Source organism: Mytilus edulis, chromosome 5 (genome assembly GCF_963676685.1).
Source record: "Mytilus edulis chromosome 5, xbMytEdul2.2, whole genome shotgun sequence".
Taxonomy (NCBI): domain Eukaryota; kingdom Metazoa; phylum Mollusca; class Bivalvia; order Mytilida; family Mytilidae; genus Mytilus; species Mytilus edulis.
The window spans coordinates 61918115-61945034 of NC_092348.1; the positions used below are offsets into that span (position 1 = coordinate 61918115).

The window sequence follows — 26920 nt, forward strand, 5'->3', positions numbered from 1 at the left end:
TAACCGGCTTCCGTAGTTTTCTGCTCTTTGGTCGGGTTGTTGTCTCTTTGACACATTCCCCATTACCATTCTCAATTTTAGTTTAGAGAAAATGCACGTCACAGTGAATAATGACCATTAAATGAGACAAATAAAAACAAGATTTAGTCTAATTGTTGTCAACTCCTACGTCATTTGGTCACTATTGGAGGACGTCTCATTGGTCAATCTTAAATTTATTTAAGTGTCTTCGTATTTTCATATGACAGATACACGAACAGCACGACAAGTAGCTAACATTTTAATACTAATACCAAACGTGGACTTACTCTCATAATAAGTACTGTAGTTAATGAGATATAGTGAAGCACTGACTTTAACTAGACTCCTACAAACTTTTGACAAGTTAATCATATTTTGATAGTAAAATGCGACCAGTCGAGCCAAGTTGATTTTCAGAAAGTGTACCCGGACAGCGAAATCACTTTAAATATGTTTTTAAACTAGATGACCTTTTCGTCGAATTAACTTTTTTTTTTAAATAAAAAGCGTGATTCATGAATGTTTCCAAAACAAAGAAATTTCATCTTATAATACTTTTATTAAACCACAAAATCAATCGTCAGATGTCTACATGTATGTTGCAGCTGTGATGAACACGGTACATTGTATATGTACTTTATATATGAGATTAAGAAAGTACTTAAGTAACATTGAGAAATACACAATTTATATTTATTTAGGACTTCAAACGTATTTTCCTTTTATGCACGATGATAAATAAGTTAAACACCACAGATACATTTACTTTTACAAATTATGACTTGAATGGAGAGTTGTCTCATTGGCACTCATACCACATCTTCTTATATATATTTGTTATCAGTGTGAATCATGATCATATGATTAAGGGATAAACAAGTGCAAGTGATTGTAAGTCACTAGCATGATTATTGACTTTCTATTTTTAAAAAGACTGGAAAACACCTACGGTTATATGTCATATGCCTGATATATCCGATATATTTGCCAATATCTAGGTCATCAGTTTTTTTGTCATTGAGAGAATTACCTTTGCAGTTGATACACGTATAGACATTCTGTCACGTAAGTAACATAATTATGTAAATTTCCTGATGTTAACATGGTTAATAAATATACAATAATATATATGTAAATGTTTGTTTGTAAATAATATTTTAACACACAATTCCTCGACAAAATATTGTAAGTCATGTAAGTATATTCAGTTGACCGCTTTCATCTTTATCAAGTACTATAATCGGACATTCACATTTTAGAATAAACATATATGAGAAAAAGATGATTTTTTTCATCTAACAGCTGTGAAAATATTGGGATAGTCGTAGTAGTGGAATCCTCGAAAATTCACTGAAAACATGGGCGTCAAGTTGGTTACCTATTCCCTATTTCCTATTCGTTACCTATTCCCTATTCCCTATTCGTTGCCTATTCGTTACCTATTCCCTATTCCCTATTCGTTACCTATTCGTTACCTATTCCCTATTCCCTATTCATTACCTATTCGTTACCTATTCCCTATTCCCTATTCGTTGCCTATTCGTTACCTATTCCCTATTCCCTATTCGTTACCTATTCCCTATTCCCTATTCGTTACCTATTCGTTACTTATTTGATTTTTAATATCCTTCCCCCTTTTTAATTATGGCATGGAATAGTTTAATATGGCTGCCGTTACCATGGAAACGGCACAATTGTGAAAAAAATGAGCTTTTGGTTTTTGGTGAACTGTTTGGATATGCTTCAACTCAGAATCATCATATTTTAAAACAATGTAGGTGCCCACTATATACAGGTGTTGGATGATTTTGGCGATCATTGGAACTACTATGTTGCCATGGAAACTACACCAAAATTTTCAAAATTCTCAAAATGCTCAAAACTTCATGAAACTTCACAGTAATGATGAGCAACATTGGAGTTGGAATTTCCAAAATAGGTCTTGTTACCATGGAAACAATGCAAAAAGGTAAAAAATTTCAAAAATAAGAATTTTCCGCAAACTGGATGAAACTTTACAGGAATGGTAACTGGCATAGGCAGAGTTGGATTTTGAAGTTAGAATTTTCAAAATGGCCGCCGTAACCATGGAAACAGCAAAAATATCAAAAATTCAAAATGTTCAAACTTAATGAAACTTTGCAAAAATGTTACTAGACATCTGTAGATGCTCTCTTTGACTTTGGAATTGTCAAAATGGCTGTCGCTCACCTGGTAATAGGGGGAAGGGGTGCCTTCCGTTATTGCTAGCAATTACAAATCTAGTTGTTAATAGTCTTACATATGGTAATAGTTCTGAATTGGTTGAGGTAAAATGATCTTTTTATGACCTATTTATATGTGTTTGTGCTCAACCGATCCTTTTACTTCATGTTCGATACGCATTTGTTCCTTACTTGTTTTTTATACGTTCTACCTTTTAACTGCGTTATGTCCGTATGTTTGAAGATGGATCTTGGTTCGACGGGATGAAATCACCGTGTTAGCGCTTGCGTAAAAACGAAGATGTGGTATGATTACCAATGAGACAACACTCCACATTAGACCAAAATGACACAGAAATTATCAACTATAGTTCACTGTACGGCCTTCAACAATGAGCATAGCCCAAACCGTGTAGTCACCTATAAAAGGCCCAGACATGACAACCTCATACAATTCAAACAACAAAACTGACGGCCGTATTTCATATACAAAAAAATAAACGGAAATATGTAACACAAAAACAAACGATAACTACTTAATTTCAGGCTCTTGTCTAGGGACAGGCACATACTTACATAATGTGGTAGAGTTAAACATGTAAGCAGGGTGTGCATCGTTTCGGAGCATGCTATTACCTTGTTTAATTCGTTCCATCACTCGCTTATAATTCGCTTATAATACGTGTATCTTACGTTGCACCTTTTAAAACATGATTTTCAATTGTTTTGTTGTCTCTGGTGGAAGATTTGGGCTCTTAGAGGTGATATAACTCTATAAGTGCATTTGTATCCGTTCCAGCGGTCGGATAATACCCTGTTAAATATTCGTTACTAATTCGCTTTTAAAAAGTTTGTTGTACGTTGCACCTTTTAGAAAAGGATTTCCAATTGTGTTCATATCTCTGGTGGTAATAATGTGTTCTTATAGATGAAATACCCTATAAGCGCATATGTACTCGTTCTAGCGATCGGTTAATACCCTGTTACCTATTCGTTACCTATTCGTTACCTATTCACTTATAGTACGTTTGTTGTACGTTGCACCTTTTAGAAAGGATTTTCAATTAAATTCATATCTCTGATGGTAACAATGTGTTCTTAGAGATGAAATGACCCCATTAGAGCGCATGTACCCGTTCCAGCGCTCGGTAAATAACCTGTTACCTATTCGTTACTTATTCGCTTTTAATGCGCGGGGTATACGGTGCACCTTGAAATAAATCGTTTTTTAATTGTGTTCAGGTCTCTGGTGGTAAGAATGTGTTCTTAGAGATGAAATTACCCTATTAGCGCGCATGTACCCGTTCCAGCGCTCGGTTAATACCCTGTTACCTATTCGTTACCTATTCGTTACCTATTCGCTTATAATACATTTTTTTATACGTTGCACCTGTTAGAAAAGGATTTTCAATTATGTCCAGGTCTCAGACGGTAACAATGTGTTCTTAGAGATGAAATGACCCCATTAGAGCGCATGTACCCGTTCCAGCGCTCGGTAAATAACCTGTTACCTATTCGTTACCTATTCGCTTTTAATGCGCGGGGTATACGGTGCACCTTGAAATAAATCGTTTTTTAATTGTGTTCATGTCTGGTGGTAAGAATGTGTTCTTAGAGATGAAATTACCCTATTAGCGCGCATGTACCCGTTCCAGCGCTCGGTTAATACCCTGTTACCTATTCGTTACCTATTCGCTTATAATATATTTTTTTATACGTTTCACCTGTTAGAAAAGGATTTTCAATTATGTCCAGGTCTCAGACGGTAACACTGTGTTCTTAGAGATGAAATGACCCCATTAGAGCGCATGTACCCGTTCCAGCGCTCGGTAAATAACCTGTTACCTATTCGTTACCTATTCGCTTTTAATGCGCGGGGTATACGGTGCACCTTGAAATAAATCGTTTTTTAATTGTGTTCAGGTCTCTGGTGGTAAGAATGTGTTCTTAGAGATGAAATGACCCTATTAGCGCGCATGTACCCGTTCCAGCGCTCGGTTAATACCCTGTTATCCATTCGTTACCTATTCGTTACCTATTCGCTTATAATACATTTTTTTATACGTTTCACCTGTTAGAAAAGGATTTTCAATTATGTCCATGTCTCAGGTGGTAACAATGTGTTCTTAGAGATGAAATTACCCTATTAGCGCTCATGTACCAGTTCCAGTGCTCGGTAAATAATCTTGTTACCTATTCGTTACCTATTCGCTTTTAATGCGCGGGGTATACGCTGCAACTTGAAATAAATCGTGTTTTAATTGTGTTCATGTCTCAGGTGGTAACAATGTGTTCTTAGAGATGAAATGACCCCATTAGAGCGCATGTACCCGTTCCAGCGCTCGGTAAATAACCTGTTACCTATTCGTTACCTATTCGCTTTTAATGCGCGGGGTATACGGTGCACCTTGAAATAAATCGTTTTTTAATTGTGTTCAGGTCTCTGGTGGTAAGAATGTGTTCTTAGAGATGAAATGACCCTATTAGCGCGCATGTACCCGTTCCAGCGCTCGGTTAATACCCTGTTACCTATTCGTTACCTATTCGTTACCTATTCGCTTATAATACATTTTTTATACGTTTCACCTGTTAGAAAAGGATTTTCAATTATGTCCAGGTCTCAGACGGTAACAATGTGTTCTTAGAGATGAAATGACCCCATTAGAGCGCATGTACCCGTTCCAGCGCTCGGTAAATAACCTGTTACCTATTCGTTACCTATTCGCTTTTAATGCGCGGGGTATACGGTGCACCTTGAAATAAATCGTTTTTTAATTGTGTTCATGTCTGGTGGTAACAATGTGTTCTTAGAGATGAAATTACCCTATTAGCGCGCATGTACCCGTTCCAGCGCTCGGTTAATACCCTGTTACCTATTCGTTACCTATTCGCTTATAATATATTTTTTTATACGTTTCACCTGTTAGAAAATCCTTTTCTAACAGGTGAAACGTATAAAAAAATGTATTATAAGCGAATAGGTAACGAATAGGTAACGAATAGGTAACGAATAGGTAACAGGGTATTAACCGAGCGCTGGAACGGGTACATGCGCGCTAATAGGGTCATTTCATCTCTAAGAACACATTCTTACCACCAGAGACCTGAACACAATTAAAAAACGATTTATTTCAAGGTGCACCGTATACCCCGCGCATTAAAAGCGAATAGGTAACGAATAGGTAACAGGTTATTTACCGAGCGCTGGAACGGGTACATGCGCTCTAATGGGGTCATTTCATCTCTAAGAACACATTGTTACCACCTGAGACATGAACACAATTAAAACACGATTTATTTCAAGTTGCAGCGTATACCCCGCGCATTAAAAGCGAATAGGTAACGAATAGGTAACAAGATTATTTACCGAGCACTGGAACTGGTACATGAGCGCTAATAGGGTAATTTCATCTCTAAGAACACATTGTTACCACCTGAGACATGGACATAATTGAAAATCCTTTTCTAACAGGTGAAACGTATAAAAAAATGTATTATAAGCGAATAGGTAACGAATAGGTAACGAATGGATAACAGGGTATTAACCGAGCGCTGGAACGGGTACATGCGCGCTAATAGGGTCATTTCATCTCTAAGAACACATTCTTACCACCAGAGACCTGAACACAATTAAAAAACGATTTATTTCAAGGTGCACCGTATACCCCGCGCATTAAAAGCGAATAGGTAACGAATAGGTAACAGGTTATTTACCGAGCGCTGGAACGGGTACATGCGCTCTAATGGGGTCATTTCATCTCTAAGAACACAGTGTTACCGTCTGAGACCTGGACATAATTGAAAATCCTTTTCTAACAGGTGAAACGTATAAAAAAATATATTATAAGCGAATAGGTAACGAATAGGTAACGAATAGGTAACAGGGTATTAACCGAGCGCTGGAACGGGTACATGCGCGCTAATAGGGTAATTTCATCTCTAAGAACACATTCTTACCACCAGACATGAACACAATTAAAAAACGATTTATTTCAAGGTGCACCGTATACCCCGCGCATTAAAAGCGAATAGGTAACGAATAGGTAACAGGTTATTTACCGAGCGCTGGAACGGGTACATGCGCTCTAATGGGGTCATTTCATCTCTAAGAACACATTGTTACCGTCTGAGACCTGGACATAATTGAAAATCCTTTTCTAACAGGTGCAACGTATAAAAAAATGTATTATAAGCGAATAGGTAACGAATAGGTAACGAATAGGTAACAGGGTATTAACCGAGCGCTGGAACGGGTACATGCGCGCTAATAGGGTAATTTCATCTCTAAGAACACATTCTTACCACCAGAGACCTGAACACAATTAAAAAACGATTTATTTCAAGGTGCACCGTATACCCCGCGCATTAAAAGCGAATAAGTAACGAATAGGTAACAGGTTATTTACCGAGCGCTGGAACGGGTACATGCGCTCTAATGGGGTCATTTCATCTCTAAGAACACATTGTTACCATCAGAGATATGAATTTAATTGAAAATCCTTTCTAAAAGGTGCAACGTACAACAAACGTACTATAAGTGAATAGGTAACGAATAGGTAACGAATAGGTAACAGGGTATTAACCGATCGCTAGAACGAGTACATATGCGCTTATAGGGTATTTCATCTATAAGAACACATTATTACCACCAGAGATATGAACACAATTGGAAATCCTTTTCTAAAAGGTGCAACGTACAACAAACTTTTTAAAAGCGAATTAGTAACGAATATTTAACAGGGTATTATCCGACCGCTGGAACGGATACAAATGCACTTATAGAGTTATATCACCTCTAAGAGCCCAAATCTTCCACCAGAGACAACAAAACAATTGAAAATCATGTTTTAAAAGGTGCAACGTAAGATACACGTATTATAAGCGAATTATAAGCGAGTGATGGAACGAATTAAACAAGGTAATAGCATGCTCCGAAACGATGCACACCCTGCTTACATGTTTAACTCTACCACATTATGTAAGTATGTGCCTGTCCCTAGACAAGAGCCTGAAATTAAGTAGTTATCGTTTGTTTTTGTGTTACATATTTCCGTTTATTTTTTTGTATATGAAATACGGCCGTCAGTTTTGTTGTTTGAATTGTATGAGGTTGTCATGTCTGGGCCTTTTATAGGTGACTACACGGTTTGGGCTATGCTCATTGTTGAAGGCCGTACAGTGAACTATAGTTGATAATTTCTGTGTCATTTTGGTCTAATGTGGAGTGTTGTCTCATTGGTAATCATACCACATCTTCGTTTTTACGCAAGCGCTAACACGGTGATTTCATCCCGTCGAACCAAGATCCATCTTCAAACATACGGACATAACGCAGTTAAAAGGTAGAACGTATAAAAAACAAGTAAGGAACAAATGCGTATCGAACATGAAGTAAAAGGATCGGTTGAGCACAAACACATATAAATAGGTCATAAAAAGATCATTTTACCTCAACCAATTCAGAACTATTACCATATGTAAGACTATTAACAACTAGATTTGTAATTGCTAGCAATAACGGAAGGCACCCCTTCCCCCTATTACCAGGTGAGCGACAGCCATTTTGACAATTCCAAAGTCAAAGAGAGCATCTACAGATGTCTAGTAACATTTTTGCAAAGTTTCATTAAGTTTGAACATTTTGAATTTTTGATATTTTTGCTGTTTCCATGGTTACGGCGGCCATTTTGAAAATTCTAACTTCAAAATCCAACTCTGCCTATGCCAGTTACCATTCCTGTAAAGTTTCATCCAGTTTGCGGAAAATTCTTATTTTTGAAATTTTTTACCTTTTTGCATTGTTTCCATGGTAACAAGACCTATTTTGGAAATTCCAACTCCAATGTTGCTCATCATTACTGTGAAGTTTCATGAAGTTTTGAGCATTTTGAGAATTTTGAAAATTTTGGTGTAGTTTCCATGGCAACATAGTAGTTCCAATGATCGCCAAAATCATCCAACACCTGTATATAGTGGGCACCTACATTGTTTTAAAATATGATGATTCTGAGTTGAAGCATATCCAAACAGTTCACCAAAAACCAAAAGCTCATTTTTTTCACAATTGTGCCGTTTCCATGGTAACGGCAGCCATATTAAACTATTCCATGCCATAATTAAAAAGGGGGAAGGATATTAAAAATCAAATAAGTAACGAATAGGTAACGAATAGGGAATAGGGAATAGGTAACGAATAGGTAACGAATAGGGAATAGGGAATAGGTAACGAATAGACAACGAATAGGGAATAGGGAATAGGTAACGAATAGGTAACGAATAGGTAACGAATAGGGAATAGGGAATAGGTAACGAATAGGCAACGAATAGGGAATAGGGAATAGGTAACGAATAGGGAATAGGGAATAGGTAACCAACTTGACGCCCATACTGAAAACCACAATATTTGCAATAACCGGATTCGTGAACTTGACATTGACAGACACGTACGAATCGATAACAAACATACAAATATAATCATCATAATATACATCCATGTGACAATTCGACATTGTTATGATTTTGTAAAGTAATATGAAACGAGTTTCTGATTACGATAATGTTCGGGAAATAATTGAACCATTTTTTGGTACTGTATTGTATATACTAAACTTACTCATCTGCGCACGCTTTGTGCCTTTATTACGTAATAATCGACCAAAAAGAATGTATTCGGTGAATATATAGATAAAAAAACAATGACTGCTTATGCTAAATACTAGTAACTTTCCAGTAGCGGAACCAGAACTTTTCATAAGGGGGGTGGGATGGGGTAAAAGGGGGGGGGGGCTCCAGTCATGCTTCAGTGATTCCCTATATCATCATCAAAATTTTCCCCACGAATACGTGCCCCCCATGGGGTGGGGGGGGGGGGGGCTGGATCCGCCTATGCCTTTGGGTTTTGATTCGAAGCTTACCGCCGATCGTGATCTCGATGAACGATCAATACCAAATCATGGAGCATCGTATAATAAGTGGGATGCCGGAGAGAGCGGTATTTTTTAATTAATTACACCTTATGTAAGAATCCGGGGTTTTGATTGGTTAATAGCCAGTGTATTTTTCACCAATTTACTGTTATCAAATGAATATCGTTCATTTTTAACGCCGCCGGGGTATTTGCTAAAAGGATATGCCTTTTTTACCCTCTCTGCCGTGGTATTTGCCAAAAAATACTCTATCCGACTGGACGCTTGTAACGTCACGATCATCAATGCGTTTTAGTACATTAACATTCGGTGTAATTAAACAGATATATCATGTTATTGAGGGGTATTTGCGAAAAATACCAGTCTTGAGAATGAATTTCCCTCGCCTTACGGCTCGTGAAATTTAGCATTCTCTCGACTGGTATTTTTCGCAAATACCCCTCCTTAACATGATATATCTGTTCAGTATTCCTTGCATTCCTATCTAAAATTCTATCAAAACGGTTATAAAATTATTTGGTGATTAAATAAACAATTTTCTAAATAACAGTTTTTGCATACGTGTTTTAGCAGTAAAACTTAGCAATCGAGTTAAAAAAAAATAAAATTGAAGGTGTCTTTGATAAATCTGAAGTGACTAAGTCTTTTTTTTAATTTGACAATATCAGTTACGTACATATACATTTATTTTGTTTTTGTTTTTGTTTTTGTTTTTGTTTGAATGTTTGATTTATTTTACGGCTGCTAATGACGCAAATAGAACTTTTGCAAAATATTGAACTAGCAAGTTTGTAACTAAATATTTGTCTTTATTAGTCGTTTTTTTTCACAAGATATTTTCATGAGGTAAACTTCGATTGTATTGATACATGTATATATAAATGCATTAATGCATGGGCATAATATGCACACTGTGGCATTTACGCATTTTACAAATTTTGTATACGTAAAGGTCAACACAAACCACAGGACGTTGAGAATAAAGTTGCTGCATCTTTAAAGACGTAAAAAAAATATTTTAAGAATCCTCCTACATGCAAAACTGGCGGAGAAGCTATTTAACTTATTTTGATATATATATGAACATTTCAAGTTAATTGAAAAAATACCCTTACAGGCTTACTGTTTAAGACGGAAGTCATCTTCATTTCAATGGATTATTTCCGAACTTAGATAAATTATACTCACATAATATGAATCACTGGACCGTATTAAAGTAAACACTATTTCTATTAATAATAAATGAAATACAAAGTCATTGATATCGAGAGCAAGGAATTTGAAGGTAGATATTATAGTATAAACTGATAAAACTTTTACGGTCCTCGTTGTCATGTTATGCTCACTGATATTAATTTTTTCAGACTAAACGATGGAAGAATTCAAAGATTTTACAGAGTCGCACACTTGTAAGGAAACACTCAAAGCTTTTGAGAAATTATGTGTTAAACTTGGTTTAGACAATGTACCACACGAAGAGTTTTTTGATCAGCTTAGTTATGGATTGTCAAAAAACTGGAAGTTTAAAAGATTCTTAGATCATCTGAAAAATAAGTTTCAAGACACAGAAAAAGGAGGAGCTACAAAAGTAAGTCAAGTGTCTATCATATTTGTTTTTCATTTTTGTAAATTTAATATACGGCATGTGTTTTGCTCATTGTTGAGGTTTCAGCGAAATTTGTTCCACCTAACATATACGTTCCACTAAAAACTTTGATTTTAACAATGTCATAATATCTGTTCATATTGGAACAAATATTATTTTCAATGTATTCCATAAGGAATGAATCCTGTAGTATTTATTCCAGAGGAAAAATATATTGCAGTTAATTTCTTCAATCTGCATGGATTTTTGTCAAGGAACTAGAAGGCCGTACTGCGACATTTAGTCGCTTCTATCTATACATTATTTTGTACTGGTGTATCGAGAATCCCATTGGTAATCATATCACATCTATTTGATGATATTAAATCATGTATAGACCTTTACATCATAATGAGGACGTTAAATCCGCTGCACCTAGTATAGCGAGTACCACGCTCTTTGTGCATATAATACCATTGGAATAACTCTCTGAGGGTCTGTAGGATGCCTGTTGTTAGTTGTAGTTACTGTCCCATAAACATCTCATTCATTTTCTAGTGGTAGAAAATATTTCCAGCCAATAATCACTGTCAACCTCTTTTGCTGAAATACCTATTTCATTTATTGTTAATTTATTCTGGTCCAAATATACATGGGATATTTGCCACTGGACGTTGAGCGGACAACATACAATCAATCAATATCATTATCATTTTTTGAGCAAATGTAACATGTTTATCATGTTTTATTGTATAGATCGTATTTTTAAAAATCATTTTGAAAAAAAATCCTCAAATCCCCATTTTTTGCTAAATTGTATACTAAGTGAAAATCTGAATTTTACGAAAGTGGTTGACATTTTCAATATTTCGAGAAAGACAACCAATAATTTTATGAACATTTAATCACTAAGATAGGAAAGTGGGGGTCACCCCCGATGTGAATATTGAAAGTTTACGATTTATTGACATAATGCAATTATATCCAAATGTCCATCTTTAAAGTAAAGACACAATATTAAATAGCAAACACACACTACCTGGATGGCTGATATCGCTTTTGTTAAAACGAGGCAGTGGATGAATATATCGTATTGGGTGATTTATTGACTGAATGCTACCAGTTTGAAGTGAATGATTTGACCACCGTCCACTTTGATTTATCTCACATGTTGTATATGAACTCTTAACTGATAAATACCTCGAAGAAAGTGGATGTGACTTATTCGTAAATAATAGGATTTTGAGTGATCAGATGATATGAAAAATCTAATTTTAAATTCTTAAAATGCATAAAATTTAGAAAAAATGAATGTTATCATATTTTAACTCTATAGTTTAATAAGCAAAGTTGTCTGACAGGTTTCGTAAGAAAAATATAGAAGAAAGGCGAAAGATACCAGATAGACATTCAAACCCATTAGTAAAAAATAAACTGACATCGCCTTGGCTAAAAAAGAAAAAAACCCAACAGACAACCAATAGTACACAAAACACAACATAGAAAACTAAAGACTAAGCAACACGAACCCCACGAAGAACTGGAAATCTCTTCGATCTTTCAATAATTTGTCCTTGTGTGCGATTGAGAACCTTTGGTATATATGTCCGGCACCATGTCACTGACACAAGTATAAGTTGTTTAATGTAATTTAGTTCCACGAGGAAAGTTGATATGGAGCTTTATTTCTTGCTTGCTGTCTTATAATAAATGTGAACCTTAATATTTTTTTTTATCAATATTCAAAAAGAAATCTCTGAGTTTCAATTTGTAGGAAAACATCCGACTCGAACATTGTTTTAAAGTTCAAAAAAATATTTATAAACAAATAGGAGGTATTATATCTTAATGATTAGACTTGCAAAATTAGAAAAAAAATGTTGTTGGCTGCCGGAAAACAATGATATTTTGGGTTTAGTTTAGTAGAACAAATCCAGATTGTCTAAATAATTTTTATCATTAACATCTGTTGGAAGGGTTCACTAATAAAAAATATCGTAAATGTCTATCATGATGCGAATAAATCTAGGTCGCTCAGATATCGAGTTCAATAAAATGATACTAAGTCTTGCAAACACTCAAACATGTCTTCTGCTAAGTTTGTATCACATGTAAGTTGCAGACTTCTTATACGTTCAGGTATTTCACATCCAATTTTTTATGGAAATATTTTTTATAAAGCACAAAAGTGTCAGTATTCACCTCAAAAACTAACAAAACCTTTGAATAGACTTATTAAGAAGGGATATAGTTACGATACTGTTGTCCGGTCATTAAAGATTGCATATTTTGGCGTTAATATTGATTCACTTATAGGGGTTTTGCATCGGAACTAAACACATTCATTCAAAAACCAGTTGTTGGCATGACACGGGTTATGTTCTTCTCATATATGTTATGATGGTATGATACTAAACCCCTAACGGGAAGGATTGTGCCTGATGTTCATATGATGAAATCATAATCTTTCAGTCAGTTTAATTGAAGTCTGGAGCTGGCATGTCAGTTAACTGCTAGTAGTCTGTTGTTATTTATGTATTATTGTCATTTTGTTTATTTTCTTTGGTTACATCTTCTGACATCAGACTCGGACTTCTCTTGAACTGAATTTTAATGTGCGTATTGTTATGCGTTTACTTTCCTACATTGGCTAGAGGTATAGGGGGAGGGTTGAGAAATCACAAACATGTTTAACCCCGCCACATTTTTGCGCCTGTCCCAAGTCAGGAGCCTCTGGCCTTTGTTAGTCTTGTATTATTTTAATTTTAGTTTCTTGCGTACAATTTGGAAATTAGTATGGCGTTCATTATCACTGAACTAGTATATATTTGTTTAGGGGCCAGTTGAAGGACGCCTCCGGGTGCGGGAATTTCTCGCTACATTGAAGACCTGTTGGTGACCTTCTGCTGTTGTTTTTTTCTATGGTCGGTTTTGCACATTCCCCATTTCCATTCTCAATTTTATTTGATCGTTAGCTACAGAAGAAATTTTAAGAATTTATAAGTTCAATAATTTTAGTGGGAGGTTTGGCTAGCCATAAAACCAGGTTCAATCCATCAATTTTCTTAAAATGTCCTGTACTAAGTCAGGAATATGGTAGATTTTTATCAAATAGTCCGTTTTAATGTATGCTGGTGTTTGTTTTTGTCTGTTGTTCTGTTGTTTTCCTCTTTTAATTGATGTGTTTCCCTCGGTTTTGGTTTGTGACCCGGATTTGTTTCAGTTAAATCGATGTATGACCATTGACCAGCGGTATACTACTATTGCCCTTGTTTATCAGCTACAGTCGGTATTTTCGCTTAAACCTCCGAATATGTTTAAACTTGAGTGCCTGGCCTTGCTAGCACGTGTATAACATGAATATGAACATTTTAGATACTTATTGTTGGTGCAGGACCGTGTGGACTACGAATAGCAATTGAGACTGCATTTTTGGGATGTAAAGTTGTTTTGATAGACAAACGTGATGCTTTTACAAGAAACAACGTTCTCCATCTCTGGCCATTTACAGTAACTGATTTGAAGAACATAGGCATAAAACAATTCTTTGGACGGTTTTGTTGTGGAGAACTAGATCATATAAGTAAGTATTGAAATGAAAACTTTTTTTAATCGATCTGTAACTAGGTATAAATAGTAAAGGATATCAGCTTAACAATTGAGGTATAACAAGAATAAAATACAATGAAAACGAGTATAAATAGTTTCAAAAAGTTGTCAGTATATGACCAGGCTTATACTTTTGTTAAAGAAGAAAGGCGAAAGATACCAGAGGCAATTTCAAACTCATAAGTCGAATAAACCGACAACGCCATGTCAAATAAAGAAAAAGTCAAACAAACAAACAATACACAAAACACAACATAGAAAACTAAAGACTAAGCAACACGAACCACACCATAAAATAGGGTGATATCAGGTCGACCTTTTCGCCTAATCAGTGGTTCTCGATGAAAGCAAAAATTTGAAACCAAAATCAATTACGAAGTTGAAGAGCATGGAAACAGAAAATGTTATACGGAACCTGGCTATCGCCATCTATTCCTTGAGTTAAACAATATAATAAGCGTTTTGAATGATTTGAACACGGTTTGAACATGAAATGAATCACTCAGAAAAACGACCTCATCTGTGCCATTTCATGTCAACAGCCAGTGTTGACTACTTGGATGTTGCTTTTACCCTCTGGAACAACACACTCTCCAGCAGTTGTATGGACCAAATGGTTGCAAAAATAAGATAAACTTAGAAAATTATTGAAAAATCTTTTGATAAGAGAAAAATTAAACAAAGAAGGAAGATAGAATAAACCGATCCTGAAAGAAGAATTTTAATATACTAAATTATTTAATAACTGTTATCCACAAATCTACTCAAACAAAAAGGAACGCATGGACAATGAAATGAGAGAAAAAAACGTTACTACACATCGCTCTATCATTTCACATAAATGGACGTAATCTATGATTTTATTGGATTTTATGGGATAAAATAAACAAGATGGATGCATATATAATAAATGTGTAAAAACGTGCACATTGGACTTAGTTTAGTGGGTACAATAGTTTCCTTAAGATTATATTCACCTGAGACTTGTTTGATATAACTTTAACAATAGGGAACGAAAGATCGTCTGTTTTAACGTGATTAAATTCTTAGAGTTTGTCGTGTGAAACTGAAATAGTCAAATATAAAAGAAGAAAAAAATTGCTTTTGGCATTATGTTTCTTAAAAGTTAGCTCCCTTACTTTCATAATAACTGATTAAACACGGCTATTATTTATTTGATGTGATTGTTTTTAAATTTCTGAGGACAATCTTTATAAATATAATCATATACTATTCCATTAACACAAATGTGCATGTAAGTAAGTTAACACAAAAGTGAATTCACTCTTTAAATAAAAAAAAAAAAAAAGAGTTGTGTCTAATTATAAAATTGTTTGAACGGTCATTGTATTTAGCAATAAATTCAAGGCAGTGGCTATTCGTCCGGCTAGCCGGACAAATAGTCAAAAATGTCTATTCATCCGGCAAGCCGGACAAATAGCATTTTTACGGTTTTTCGCTATTTGTCCGGTCAAAAACATAATGATGAAGATATAGCTTTGTGTTTAGAAGATTTAAAATAGAGCACGAGTTGTTTTAATTTTTTTTGTCTAACATCGTTTAATGAAAAAGAACTCATTCTAATAGGAAAAACAAAAAAAACTATACATTTGATTCAGATTTTTTTATTCTAATATTCTAAAGGAATTTTAGGTAGGAAAAGGGGGGGGGGGATTCTCTCTTTTGTAGTTCTGCCCATGAATTTCATGTAAGGTAAATAGTCGGGCCAATCATTTTTGGCTTTATCTATGATTCCAAAAGATCCTGAATTTATTGTTTCTGTGAAGTTTGGTTAAAGGAAGGTCCCCATAGTGATTATGCACGATTCTTCATTTAAATTGTTCGGAGATTTTTAATTCATAGGAAATTAGAGAAAAGGACAGGCACGTGAAACCTGTCCCCAAAAGTAGGATTTTGTTTTCGATAAGATTGTTTTAGAAACAAATTTGTATTGATATAACAGAAAAAAGGGGGGTACCCCAACCCTGGTGTCTTATTCACAGTCAAGGCATATCAGTATGTTCATATATCTCCGTTGTAGTAGAACTTGAAAATAATGCATCCAAGCAAGTTTGATATAGTATTTTTTCCGAATGCGTTTTGCCTCCATAAGGTAAATGGGGGTAAATCATCAATTTCACTTCGATTTCAGGCTTATTCCTCACAGTTAACATGTACACGCTATTTTTCTGGAATCACTCCTATATACATTTGTTTAAAGCAATCACATTCTCTCAGGTTTTCTCTATGACATCTTTAAATAACGATCTCCAATTCTCAAAACGTCCATTGCATACGCGCGTGTGTTATCCGACACCGCGTGTGTTATCCGACACCAGTCATCCGGGACACTTTCCGCGTCACATGACACTTTTGTTGATATTGAGGATTTGCGCATCCGCAGACGGATGGCCGGACGAATAGAGATTTTTAACTATTCGTCCGGCTAGCCGGACGAATAGACACTCCGTAAATTCAATGTATTCAGCTATTCCTAAATACATTATCCATTCCCTAAACCCCGACATATTCGCATATTTGAACAGGCCGTAATAACACTGCGACAACGAAGGGGTCATAATTTATGCTTGGCAGTAGTCTTTGGTATTTTTTTTTCTGAATTTGATATTGCCTGAAGTTGCAGTTTTTTTCTTTATTCAGAAAGCATGTAAAAATGCTTCTTTCCTTAAAAAGTTTTTGAAACTATTTACCGGTTTATAGTCTTTTTTAAGGGGAAATTTTTGCTTCCACTAAATAATTCATCTAAATATGTAAAACTTTTTTTTTTTTAATAAAACTATTCACCGGTTAATAGTGTTATCAAACAAATTTGGTAAAAAAAAAATCTATAGTTTTGTTAAGAAAATACATATTGAGGGATGTTATTTTTTGTTTTCACAGTGGATAAACTCCTATCCAACAAATCATTTTAGGTTTTACTATTTTGACTTGAACATATCCCATTTATTGTAACGATATTAGCTTTTTCCATTCAAGAATTTATATTAAGTCCACAACTATTGACGTTAATTCTTAACTCCAAAAAGATTTTATCAATTTTTGTAAATCTATATACAGAGTTTGAAATATAGATCCGGAAAATTTAATATTTCTAAACATGCTTATAATCTGAGTCTATTATACTTTAGTATAATAAACCCAGTTATAATGTCCTAACTAATGATTATTTTGTTATAACATAAAAGGTGTTGCTATGGCAACACCATGTCTTTGACTTGTGCTTTTATGCTTTATACTTGAATTTTACCACACATAAATTTTCAGCTTTTTTAATTTGCCGTTATTTATTAAAACATATAATCATTTAGCAATTAAAATAACTATGATTATCTTGTATTGTATTGTCTATAGGTATCCGTCGCCTTCAACTGAGTCTACTGAAAATAGCATTGGTGGTCGGGGTAGAGGTTCATACTAATGTGGAATTTGAAGGCCTCAAATGTCCACAGAAAAATGGCGGTAAATATACAAATCCAATTCAAATCAGTCATTTTATTTGTTTAAATAATGACTACTTTTTTTTTACAACGAATTGTCATTTTTGTTCATAGGAAATGTAAACGGAAGCATGTTTGAGCTCCAGTATTGTTTTGTACATAAATATAATGACTACATGTATTACACATATTACAAAATTATAATAACGCTTTATAAATTTTGTGCCTCTGAATCGTTTTTTTTAGTTACAATCAAACCCATGGATGTTCTTGAATACTTGAGACTTTCAAGTTAGATAGATTTTTGTTCTCATATTAACTTTTCTTTACGTCAAAGTAATCCTTAAATTGTTACAGAAACTGTAGATAATATCCGTCCGGTCTATTTTCAATAAACGTAAACTTTCGACGATAGACAACACGAATATTTCATTTTAACATTAGTTTTCAATGTCACTTATTTTTTTCTATTAAAAAGAGAACATATTTGATTTTCTTAATGTGTCTTATTTTGCAGGAACAGGTTGGAAAGCCGTGTGTAAGCCACACAATCACAAGGTTTCTGATTTTGAATTTGATGTTTTGGTGGCAGCAACGGGAGCCCGTGATGCTCTATGCGGTATGTAGGGGAAAATCAAATACTTCAATTGACTTTAAAAATAGTATATATAATAAAATGAATTCTTATATCATTGGTTTTGCCATTTAGTCTAATGGAATTGTTGGCATCGCATTTATATTTATTTAGAAAAGAGAGACCAGAAGTTCCACATACTTATTTGGTTAATTGATCGGATATCAATTTTCAAAAACGAAGAGTAAATAGTAAAAGCAGTGAGAGTGGAAAGCAAGTATCTATGCGTCTATATCTGTTTTTTGTTTAAATTTTTTAAAATGGATATGGTCGTGTGTTTTTGTCGTCAACATCGGGCGTGTGCCTTATGTATGTCTGTATGTTCGTCCGTACTTTACTGGCTAATAAAATAAGATGAAGTAATGGTGCATTCTTTTAAATTTGGAAGATTTATATGGACTATTCATGTCTAAAAATACTCTAGTTAGTTTTTCATAGAGGTCAAATAGTTGTAATACACAATAAGTTTGACGTGTGTAAAGTGCGCTTTTGTTTTAAAAAAAATGTGAGAATTATTTATTTTAATTTTAATTGCCGGAAATCTTTCTTTTTCGTTCAATTAATCAATTTACGTTCATGATTTTCACAAGTTTTGTAAACATTCAGCAAAAAGCAGTTCCTCTAAGACTTTCTATATTTAGAGTCCTTTAAGATTTTTTTCTCTAAATACATATTTACAAGGGTAATCATCTAGCTATTACTTCACGCAGAAAGTTGCGTTTTCTCTGGAATTATAAAGTGTATTTTCATGAGGACCCTTAATGAAAGATAATACTCTTAGTTGTATTTGTTTGAATTTTACTTATTTTTTTTGGAGTGAGAATATGTCTTATTGAATAAAAATCTGATGGTTTAGACATGTAAGTTTAGTCATGCTGATTGTTAAAGCTCTTCAGGTAACCTTTCCGGGTTAGAATACTTTTGATCTTGTAAATATCTTTATTAAATAGTTGATGCAATCGAAAAACCACATTAAAATAATAACAACAATTACCAAAGAATAAAACACAGCAGTTTTGAAACGTTGGATGCGCCATATGCATCAAAAGCGCATGAACCCAATGATCATGATGGTCTTGCTGGAAATACTTCAACAATAGTTATGGCATAATTGTGATCAAATGCACTCTTATATTTCAGAATACAAACTCCAATATGAAAATGGAATAGTCATTAAACAAGGTAAATGTTTAAAAATATAACATATGTTTGAGAAACACAAATAAATTGTTCAATACATTTACATTAAAAAAATAAAATAACAAAAATACTATACTCAGAGGAAAATTCAAACCGAAAAGTTCCTTATCAAAAAAGGCAGTATGGTTGCCAATTTTTATATTACTAAATAAGACTTTTCTATTTTTTTTTATTCAGGTTTTGACCGAAAAGAATTTCGAGGAAGACTCTCCATTGCAATTACTGCAAACTTTGTGAACTCAAATACTCCTGCTGAAATGAAGACAAAAGAGATAGGTGGAGTTTCGTCCCATTTCCACCAACAACTATTTAAAGATCTGAAAACTAAAAAAAAGATTCATCTGGAAAATTTCGTATATTATAAAGATGAGACTCATTATTTTGTAATGACAGCAACAAAAGCAAGCTTATTGCAGAGACGTGTTTTCAAAGAAGATTTTCTTGATGCTTCACAGTTGATGGAAAGAAAGAACATTGATGTTCAATCGTTGTTGGCTTATGCAAGAGATGCTGCTAACTTTTGTACTAACAATGCAATGGCTAATATCAGTTTTGCCAAGAATTCGCGTGGAGTTGACGATGTTGCCATGTTAGACTTTTCATCAAAATTTGAAGCTGCAAATGCATCACATGTAGTTGAGAGGAATGGTAAAAAGCTGCTGATTGGACTGATTGGAGACAGTCTATTAGAGGTATGTCATATAAGTAAAACTCATCACATATATCAGTTCTAAAATTGGGTATGCCATATAGCAGCAACATTGTTCTCTTTGGTTTTATTTTTGAGATTTTGCCTGTTTTTCCTTTTCTAGCATTTGTAGATTACTGTCAAGTATTTAACTGTAAACACAATATACTTGTTGATCATATATTTGGTTTTAAGTTTGAAGATATTGTGCTTCAAACAGAAAAAGACATAAAAAAAGAAAACTACTCTTTACTAAAAAGTAAAATCACAAAAAATACTGACCTAAGAGGAAAATTAAAAACGAAAAGTCCCTGATCAAATGGCAAAATCAAAATGGAAAACAATATAAATTTACTACGTTGGAAGCGAATTTCTTGATTTACCTTTTATTGTCAGGAAACGATTTAGCCAAAAAGAATTAATGCAAAGGACGTATAAATAGTTGAGATCGTGAGAACAATCTGAACAAAAGGGAACAAAAAAGATAGCAAATACCAACTAAAATTAGCTTGACTTAAGTAGTTGAAACCTCAGTTTCTTAATATTGCAGAAAATGTTATCAACGTAGTTTTACTACCGAAACACTGACTACTAAGGTTATGATATCATCGTGGACTAGCAATCCATCAGAAGCGGTATACATTGTCGGAAACTATTTATATATTCTTGTACATTCAACTTGGCATCATTTACTTTAATTTACTCATTCTATTCTATAAAAGAAATCATATCCACAGCTTGAACTTTTCAGCCTTTTTGGCCACAAGGTACTGGGTGTGCACGTGGATTTCTTGGAGCTTTTGATACAGCATGGATGATTAAGAATTGGAAAAGTATGAATGCGAAACCTCTAGAAATCATAGCTGAGAGAGAATGTGTCTACAAAGTCTTATCACAGACGACACCTAACAATATCAAGAAGAAATACAGTGACTATACTATAGATCCAAAATCAAGGTAAGTTATTGTTACAAGTATGATGTTGTTTGTTTTTGTTGCACTTCAGTGTTTCTGTTGTTTTGTTGTTTTCCTCTTATAGTTCATGTGTTCCCCTCTGTTTGAGTTTGTAACCCGGATTGGTTTTATCTCAATCGATTGAACAGCGGTATACTACTGTTGCCTTTATATATACTTTTGATTATCAACATTTATGTATATAAAGCATTTTGTTGAATTATCATTCTGCGTACGTTAGTTGGGGCTCTTGTAATTGCTTATATATTGCCAATATGTTACATATAGCTATTATGTCGAAGACCGATTGGTGGCCTTGGGCTGTTTTCTACTCTTTGGTCGGGTTGTTGTCTCTAATACATTCCACATTTTCATTCTGAATTCTGTGGGTTTTTTTTGGTTTTGTGTTGTAGTGTGGTGAATTGGAAGGGCAATATATTCACGGATTCATTGTATATAAATATATATATAAAAGTACGTCTGAGCCAGTGACAACTGTACAACAGATTTATCCATCGGATCACCAGCAGTGATGGTGATACATGGCTGTGTACATTATGTATATACAACTCGTCTAAACATCAACCCAACAATGTTAGGTCTGTAAATTTGTTTTCGCAAATTTTTGGTTCTACCCTCGCCGGGATTCGAACCCATGCTACTGAGGTGGTCGTGTGGTCTAGCGAATCTGTTAAAGAAAGCCCCGGTGGTCGTGTGGTCTAGCGCACCGGTTACAGTGCAGGAGATTTGGTATCACGATATCTAAATAGCATGGGTTCGAATCCCGGTGAGGGAAGAACAAAAAATTTGCGAAAGCAAATTTACAGATCTTACATTGTTGGGTTGATGTTTAGACGAGTTGTAAATATATAAATTTAAATATATTTGAAGATAATCAATGCTTTAGCAAGATAATAATGTATTTACTCAGATATCCTTCCATTAACATGAAAGCTGTTACTGCCAACAAAGCAAAACAGTTTTATGATGATGTGCAAGACGATTATTATGAAGACGTTGTTTCTCCGGCTAAAAAGATTAAACGAAGTAAGTGGCATGGCATATGTAATTTTTTTCAGTTACAGATAATCTTTCACAGATAGGTATGCTTTCGGAGATACTATGACTTTAATTGAAGTATTTACGCATGCGAAATCTATGACATTTTGACATTATGACAATCGTTTATGTATACTGATTTGTAGTTCTGTAAAAATATTATTCTTTATTGGTTCTTTTTTTCTAATTTGTTCTTTTCGAATAAATACATCACTTAAAAGGAAACGAAAATTACCCAAACCAAACAATAATATTATTATTTCAACTGTCGGAGGGAAGGACAAGTAGGCCAAACTATGAAAGATAAAAAAGGGGGTCCGTAATGTAAAAATGAAAATACGTAAATTATGACAGTCTTCTACAAAACTATTGAAATATGTATTCATAATTGCTCTTTTCAGCAAGATTTTCTACGTTGGTAGATAATTTTAACAAGCATTCGATAAAAGCACACCTTTACTTTTAATTTTTTGGAATGGTTGTAATGATTTTGTCTCATGATTTATATATTTTATCCTTTATTTTTAAGAAATAACAGTAGTCTGATGTATTTATCTTCCATCTTATTTATACCAAGCTGGAATTTACGAATAAGGGCCTTTTTATTTCACTTTTTAGCTGACGAAACAGTGGAATTCAATGATCTACTCCAGTGGTGCCAGAAAGTACTAAAACAACACATCCAATATAATATTACAGATCTGACTACTTCCTGGAGAAGCGGATGTGAAATCGGATGTTTGATCCATGTTTTTCGTCCACATTTAATGTATGATTTAATTACATTGTCATATTAACTTTTCATTTTAATTAATTATTAAAGGTACCAGGCTTTTAATTTGAAACGTCAGACGCGAGCGCCGTCTACATAGCCTAGGAATCATTATTATAAAGCAGTTATATTTTATAGAACATAAACAAGTTTTTCGTCTTTTTTTTTGTATAGGAAATAGCAAATTTTTATGAGATTTGCATAAGAATAGATTTTTAAAATATCTGGTATATCAGGATATGACTGTGACTCATGTTAGCATATAATTAGGGCCCCAAAGGCGGGTAGCCCTAAAGTGATCAGTCTGTCCGTCCGTCCGTCCGTCCGTAACACTTTGTGTCCGCTCCATATCTAGAGAACTATTATGATTTCATACTTTATACTTTACATGTTTATTGACCACCACCAGAGGGCGTGTCATGATGTATGTACAACTTCCTAGGTCAAAGGTCAAGGTAAAAAAACTTTGGTTTCAGTTGACAACCCTGTGTCCTGTGGTGAAGATCGTGTCCGCTCTATATCTTGAGAACCGTTATCATTTTAAAGTTTATACCTGAAATGTATATAAACCAATATAAGAGGGTATGTCATAATTTATGTACAACTTACCAGGTCAAAGGTCAAGGTCAAAAACTTTGGTTTCAGTTGACAACCCCATGTCCTATGGTAAAGATCGTGTCCGCTCTATATCTTGAGAACCGTTATCATTTCAAAGTTTATACTTTACATGTATATAAACCAACACCAAAGGGTGTGTCATAATTGATTTACAACTTCCTAGGTCAGAGGTCAAGGTCAAAAACTTTGATTTCAGTTGACAAACCCATGTCCTATGGTAAATAGTTATCAAAGGTACCAGGATTATAATTTAGTACGCCAGACGCGCGTTTCGTCTACATAAGACTCATCAGTGACGCTCATATCAAAATATTTATAAAGCCAAACAAGTTCAAAGTTGAAGAGCATTGAGGATCCAAAATTCCAAAAAGTTGTGCCAAATACGGCTAAAGATACAATTTTAAATGCACATTATTCACAGCGGGGCCCACAGAGATGGCTCCCATCTCAATGATATCTAGTTCTTTCCCTTATCGCATGTAAATAGTCCGTTATTATTTTCTTCTAGACAAATGAAGAATTTGGACCCGTTGGATCGATTCAGTACTATGGAAACAGTAGTTAACATAGCACAACGTGAACTGGGGATATACCCTGTTATTACTGTTTTAAAAATGGTGAACTGTTCGTCTGAAAATGAGGTAGAAATGGCATTGTATCTTACCCAGTTTTACCAACTGTTTCACGAAGAAAATATTCCTGAGAATATATCTTCTGATAACGGAGGAATAAGCAATACAACAACTTACATGACAGAAACAAATATTGTAAAACCAAGGGAAGGTAGATTTGAAGTTCCAATGGAGAACGTAAGTAACAATATATGTTTGTTTTCATTTCATTCTCCAGGAAAAAAGGATATATGGAACTATAGAATTCTACTTTAAGAAATCTATTTTAATAAATGGATCTCATTAAAACTGTTGAATGGCTGAAAAATAACAGGATTCGAACTTGTCTTTACTATTTAGACTGATTCAAAATTGCATAAAAGTCAAATAAATCAATGTGTTTTAACATGAATGAGTTTATTAAACTGCCTTTGGATATACTGATTGTCCATGAACTTTAAGGTCATCTCGGATAATTCACGATGACTGATTTTCGTGAATTTTAAGTTCTGTTATGTTTAAAACATTTTTAATTTAAACGAAAACAAAGGGGATACCCTGGAAAAGAACTGGAAATATAATCCTCTAAGGACTACAATTTAGGATGAATATTTAAAGATAATGATGAAACCATTAATATTAAGATATTATAGTGATATCACAGTAAAATAAAGTGAAAGGGTTCGCAACAAACAAGGAACAATTTTTGTGACATGATATGAAAACGAAAATTGAATAAATGCAAGTACTCTGACAGTTTAAATAGTTTTGGTGTTCTAAACTCCATTTATCTCAACACTATGTACCTTATACTATGTCCAATTACAGGATAAAACTGTGGAAGCAGGTAATGATACTTGCTACATTTGCAATACGGAGTTATTCATGATGGAAAGACTAAGTGTAGAAAGTGTGTTTTGTCATCGCGCTTGTCTGAAATGTGAACGTTGTCATTGCGAATTGAATCTCGAAAACTATAGAACACAAAAATCATCAAAAGGAAGAGGTGAATAGTTTATTGATAAGTTGTAAATGGTGGTTGGTTAATATTTAAAGGATTAAAACGTTAAATACATGTTCCGAATTTCTGTTTTGTCTTTAAAAACAATATTTCCTACAAAAATCTTCAGGTCAAATGTGCCAAAAGCAAACAAAAAAAGAAATGTTAGTTAAATATTTATAAGATGTCGGTCAAAGGACACAGTTACCTCGAACAATGTCTAGATGTCAATATCTCATTTTCAAAAAAATAAAAGTGTATATATAAAGTTTTTAGCATTATTTTTAATTTTTTTCTTTTAGTGAGGTTTTTCTGTCCAAAGCATGCCGGACCAAACGCAAAGTTTACACAATCAATCAGGAAGCGTCCATCTCAAGTCTTGGATGTAAGGTTTTTAAATTATTGGCAAAACATAAACACTATAAATACGAAATTTATTTTTCATCAGGCAATCGCTAGATTCGATGGTCGCTATTGTATAATAACATATACGTTATACTATTGTATGCACGGCACAATTCTTAAAATGTAAATGTGATATGCAATACCAAAGTAATCTGTGCAAGCATGGAAATATTTGGAAAAGTAACAGGATGTCTATTACAGGTATACAATAATTAGATGACAAATTAAAAGACAGAAGACAAAGGTTGAAATAAGAGATGAAGCTTAAGAAGGTAGAAAGCAGACAGTCGTTTAAACAACAACAGCGCCCTTACAAATATTGCATAGAAAAGTGTTAAATGTGTAACTTAGATTTGGTATGTGTGCATTCAGATAAGTTCAATATTATATGTCTTTGAATTGACAGCCCGGAATTATTATATGTACTTTATATGTGTTCTCATCAAATAAATATGTTACATGTTTTAACAAAACAGTTCCTGTAATTTTTTAAACACTACGATTCTAAAGAAAAAGCATTACAATTTTATCAAACAACATAGCATGTACAATGTATTTTCAAGCCAATCAATGAGCCCCAACCTCTGAAAGAAAGATCTAATATTGCAGACAGAAAGAGAGTACCAAAAAGTTCAGGTACAGTATAAAATACACTCATTTGAATTAAGTTTTTATCAGTAGTTACATGTAGAATTCTATTGGCCAGTCTAGTAACAAAGTGTAAAGTAAACGTACGTTATAGCACATTTTTCTTTATGGTACATTTCCATATTAAAAGAATGACATATTTGTCAGGAAATATTTTTTCGAAACGTCAGCTGTGAAAATATACCTGATTATAAATACATCAATCAAATATTTACTTCTACAAATTTACGGAAAGGAATATCACATAAAACATGCAATATCAAAAAGTATTCGGAATACATATATTGTTTTGCAGTTACGAAAACCAATTGTTAGATGTTGACTACCTGTATGTTTTACAAGCCAAACAAAGGTCTCTTCTTGTTATGCAATATCTTTATTACAAATTTTAGCAATATAAAAGAAATAGAATATAACATTTTACCTTAATGCTTTATCCTCTACAAGCCAAACAAATGTCTCTTCTTGTTATGCGATCTGTATACTACAAATGTTGAGAATATAAAATGGAATATCTAAATTAACCTA

The 26920-nt window shown here is 33.9% G+C and overlaps 1 protein-coding gene across 4 annotated transcripts in view; it reads left to right on the forward strand.

Moving 5' to 3' along the window:
* Nucleotides 1-248: 248 nt before the first annotated feature.
* The window catches only part of LOC139524153 (F-actin-monooxygenase mical1-like), a 158820-nt gene continuing 132148 nt past the window's right edge, over nucleotides 249-26920 (forward strand). For 3 of the 4 annotated variants that reach the window (XR_011664748.1, XM_071318761.1, XM_071318762.1), the window contains exons 1-14: nucleotides 786-1086; nucleotides 10516-10739; nucleotides 14112-14319; nucleotides 17718-17825; nucleotides 18321-18422; nucleotides 19578-19619; nucleotides 19815-20329; nucleotides 21077-21282; nucleotides 22211-22326; nucleotides 22957-23107; nucleotides 24237-24537; nucleotides 25168-25345; nucleotides 25642-25724; nucleotides 26308-26380. Coding sequence is in view for 2 of the 4 variants with exons in the window: in XM_071318761.1 (XP_071174862.1) it covers nucleotides 10524-10739; nucleotides 14112-14319; nucleotides 17718-17825; nucleotides 18321-18422; nucleotides 19578-19619; nucleotides 19815-20329; nucleotides 21077-21282; nucleotides 22211-22326; nucleotides 22957-23107; nucleotides 24237-24537; nucleotides 25168-25345; nucleotides 25642-25724; nucleotides 26308-26380 (2299 nt within the window). In the remaining 2 variants the exon portion in view is untranslated. Of the gene's footprint in view, nucleotides 1087-10515; nucleotides 10740-14111; nucleotides 14320-17717; nucleotides 17826-18320; nucleotides 18423-19577; nucleotides 19620-19814; nucleotides 20330-21076; nucleotides 21283-22210; nucleotides 22327-22956; nucleotides 23108-24236; nucleotides 24538-25167; nucleotides 25346-25641; nucleotides 25725-26307; nucleotides 26381-26920 lie in introns of all 4 variants that reach the window. The other variant, XR_011664747.1, reaches the window with a different exon arrangement.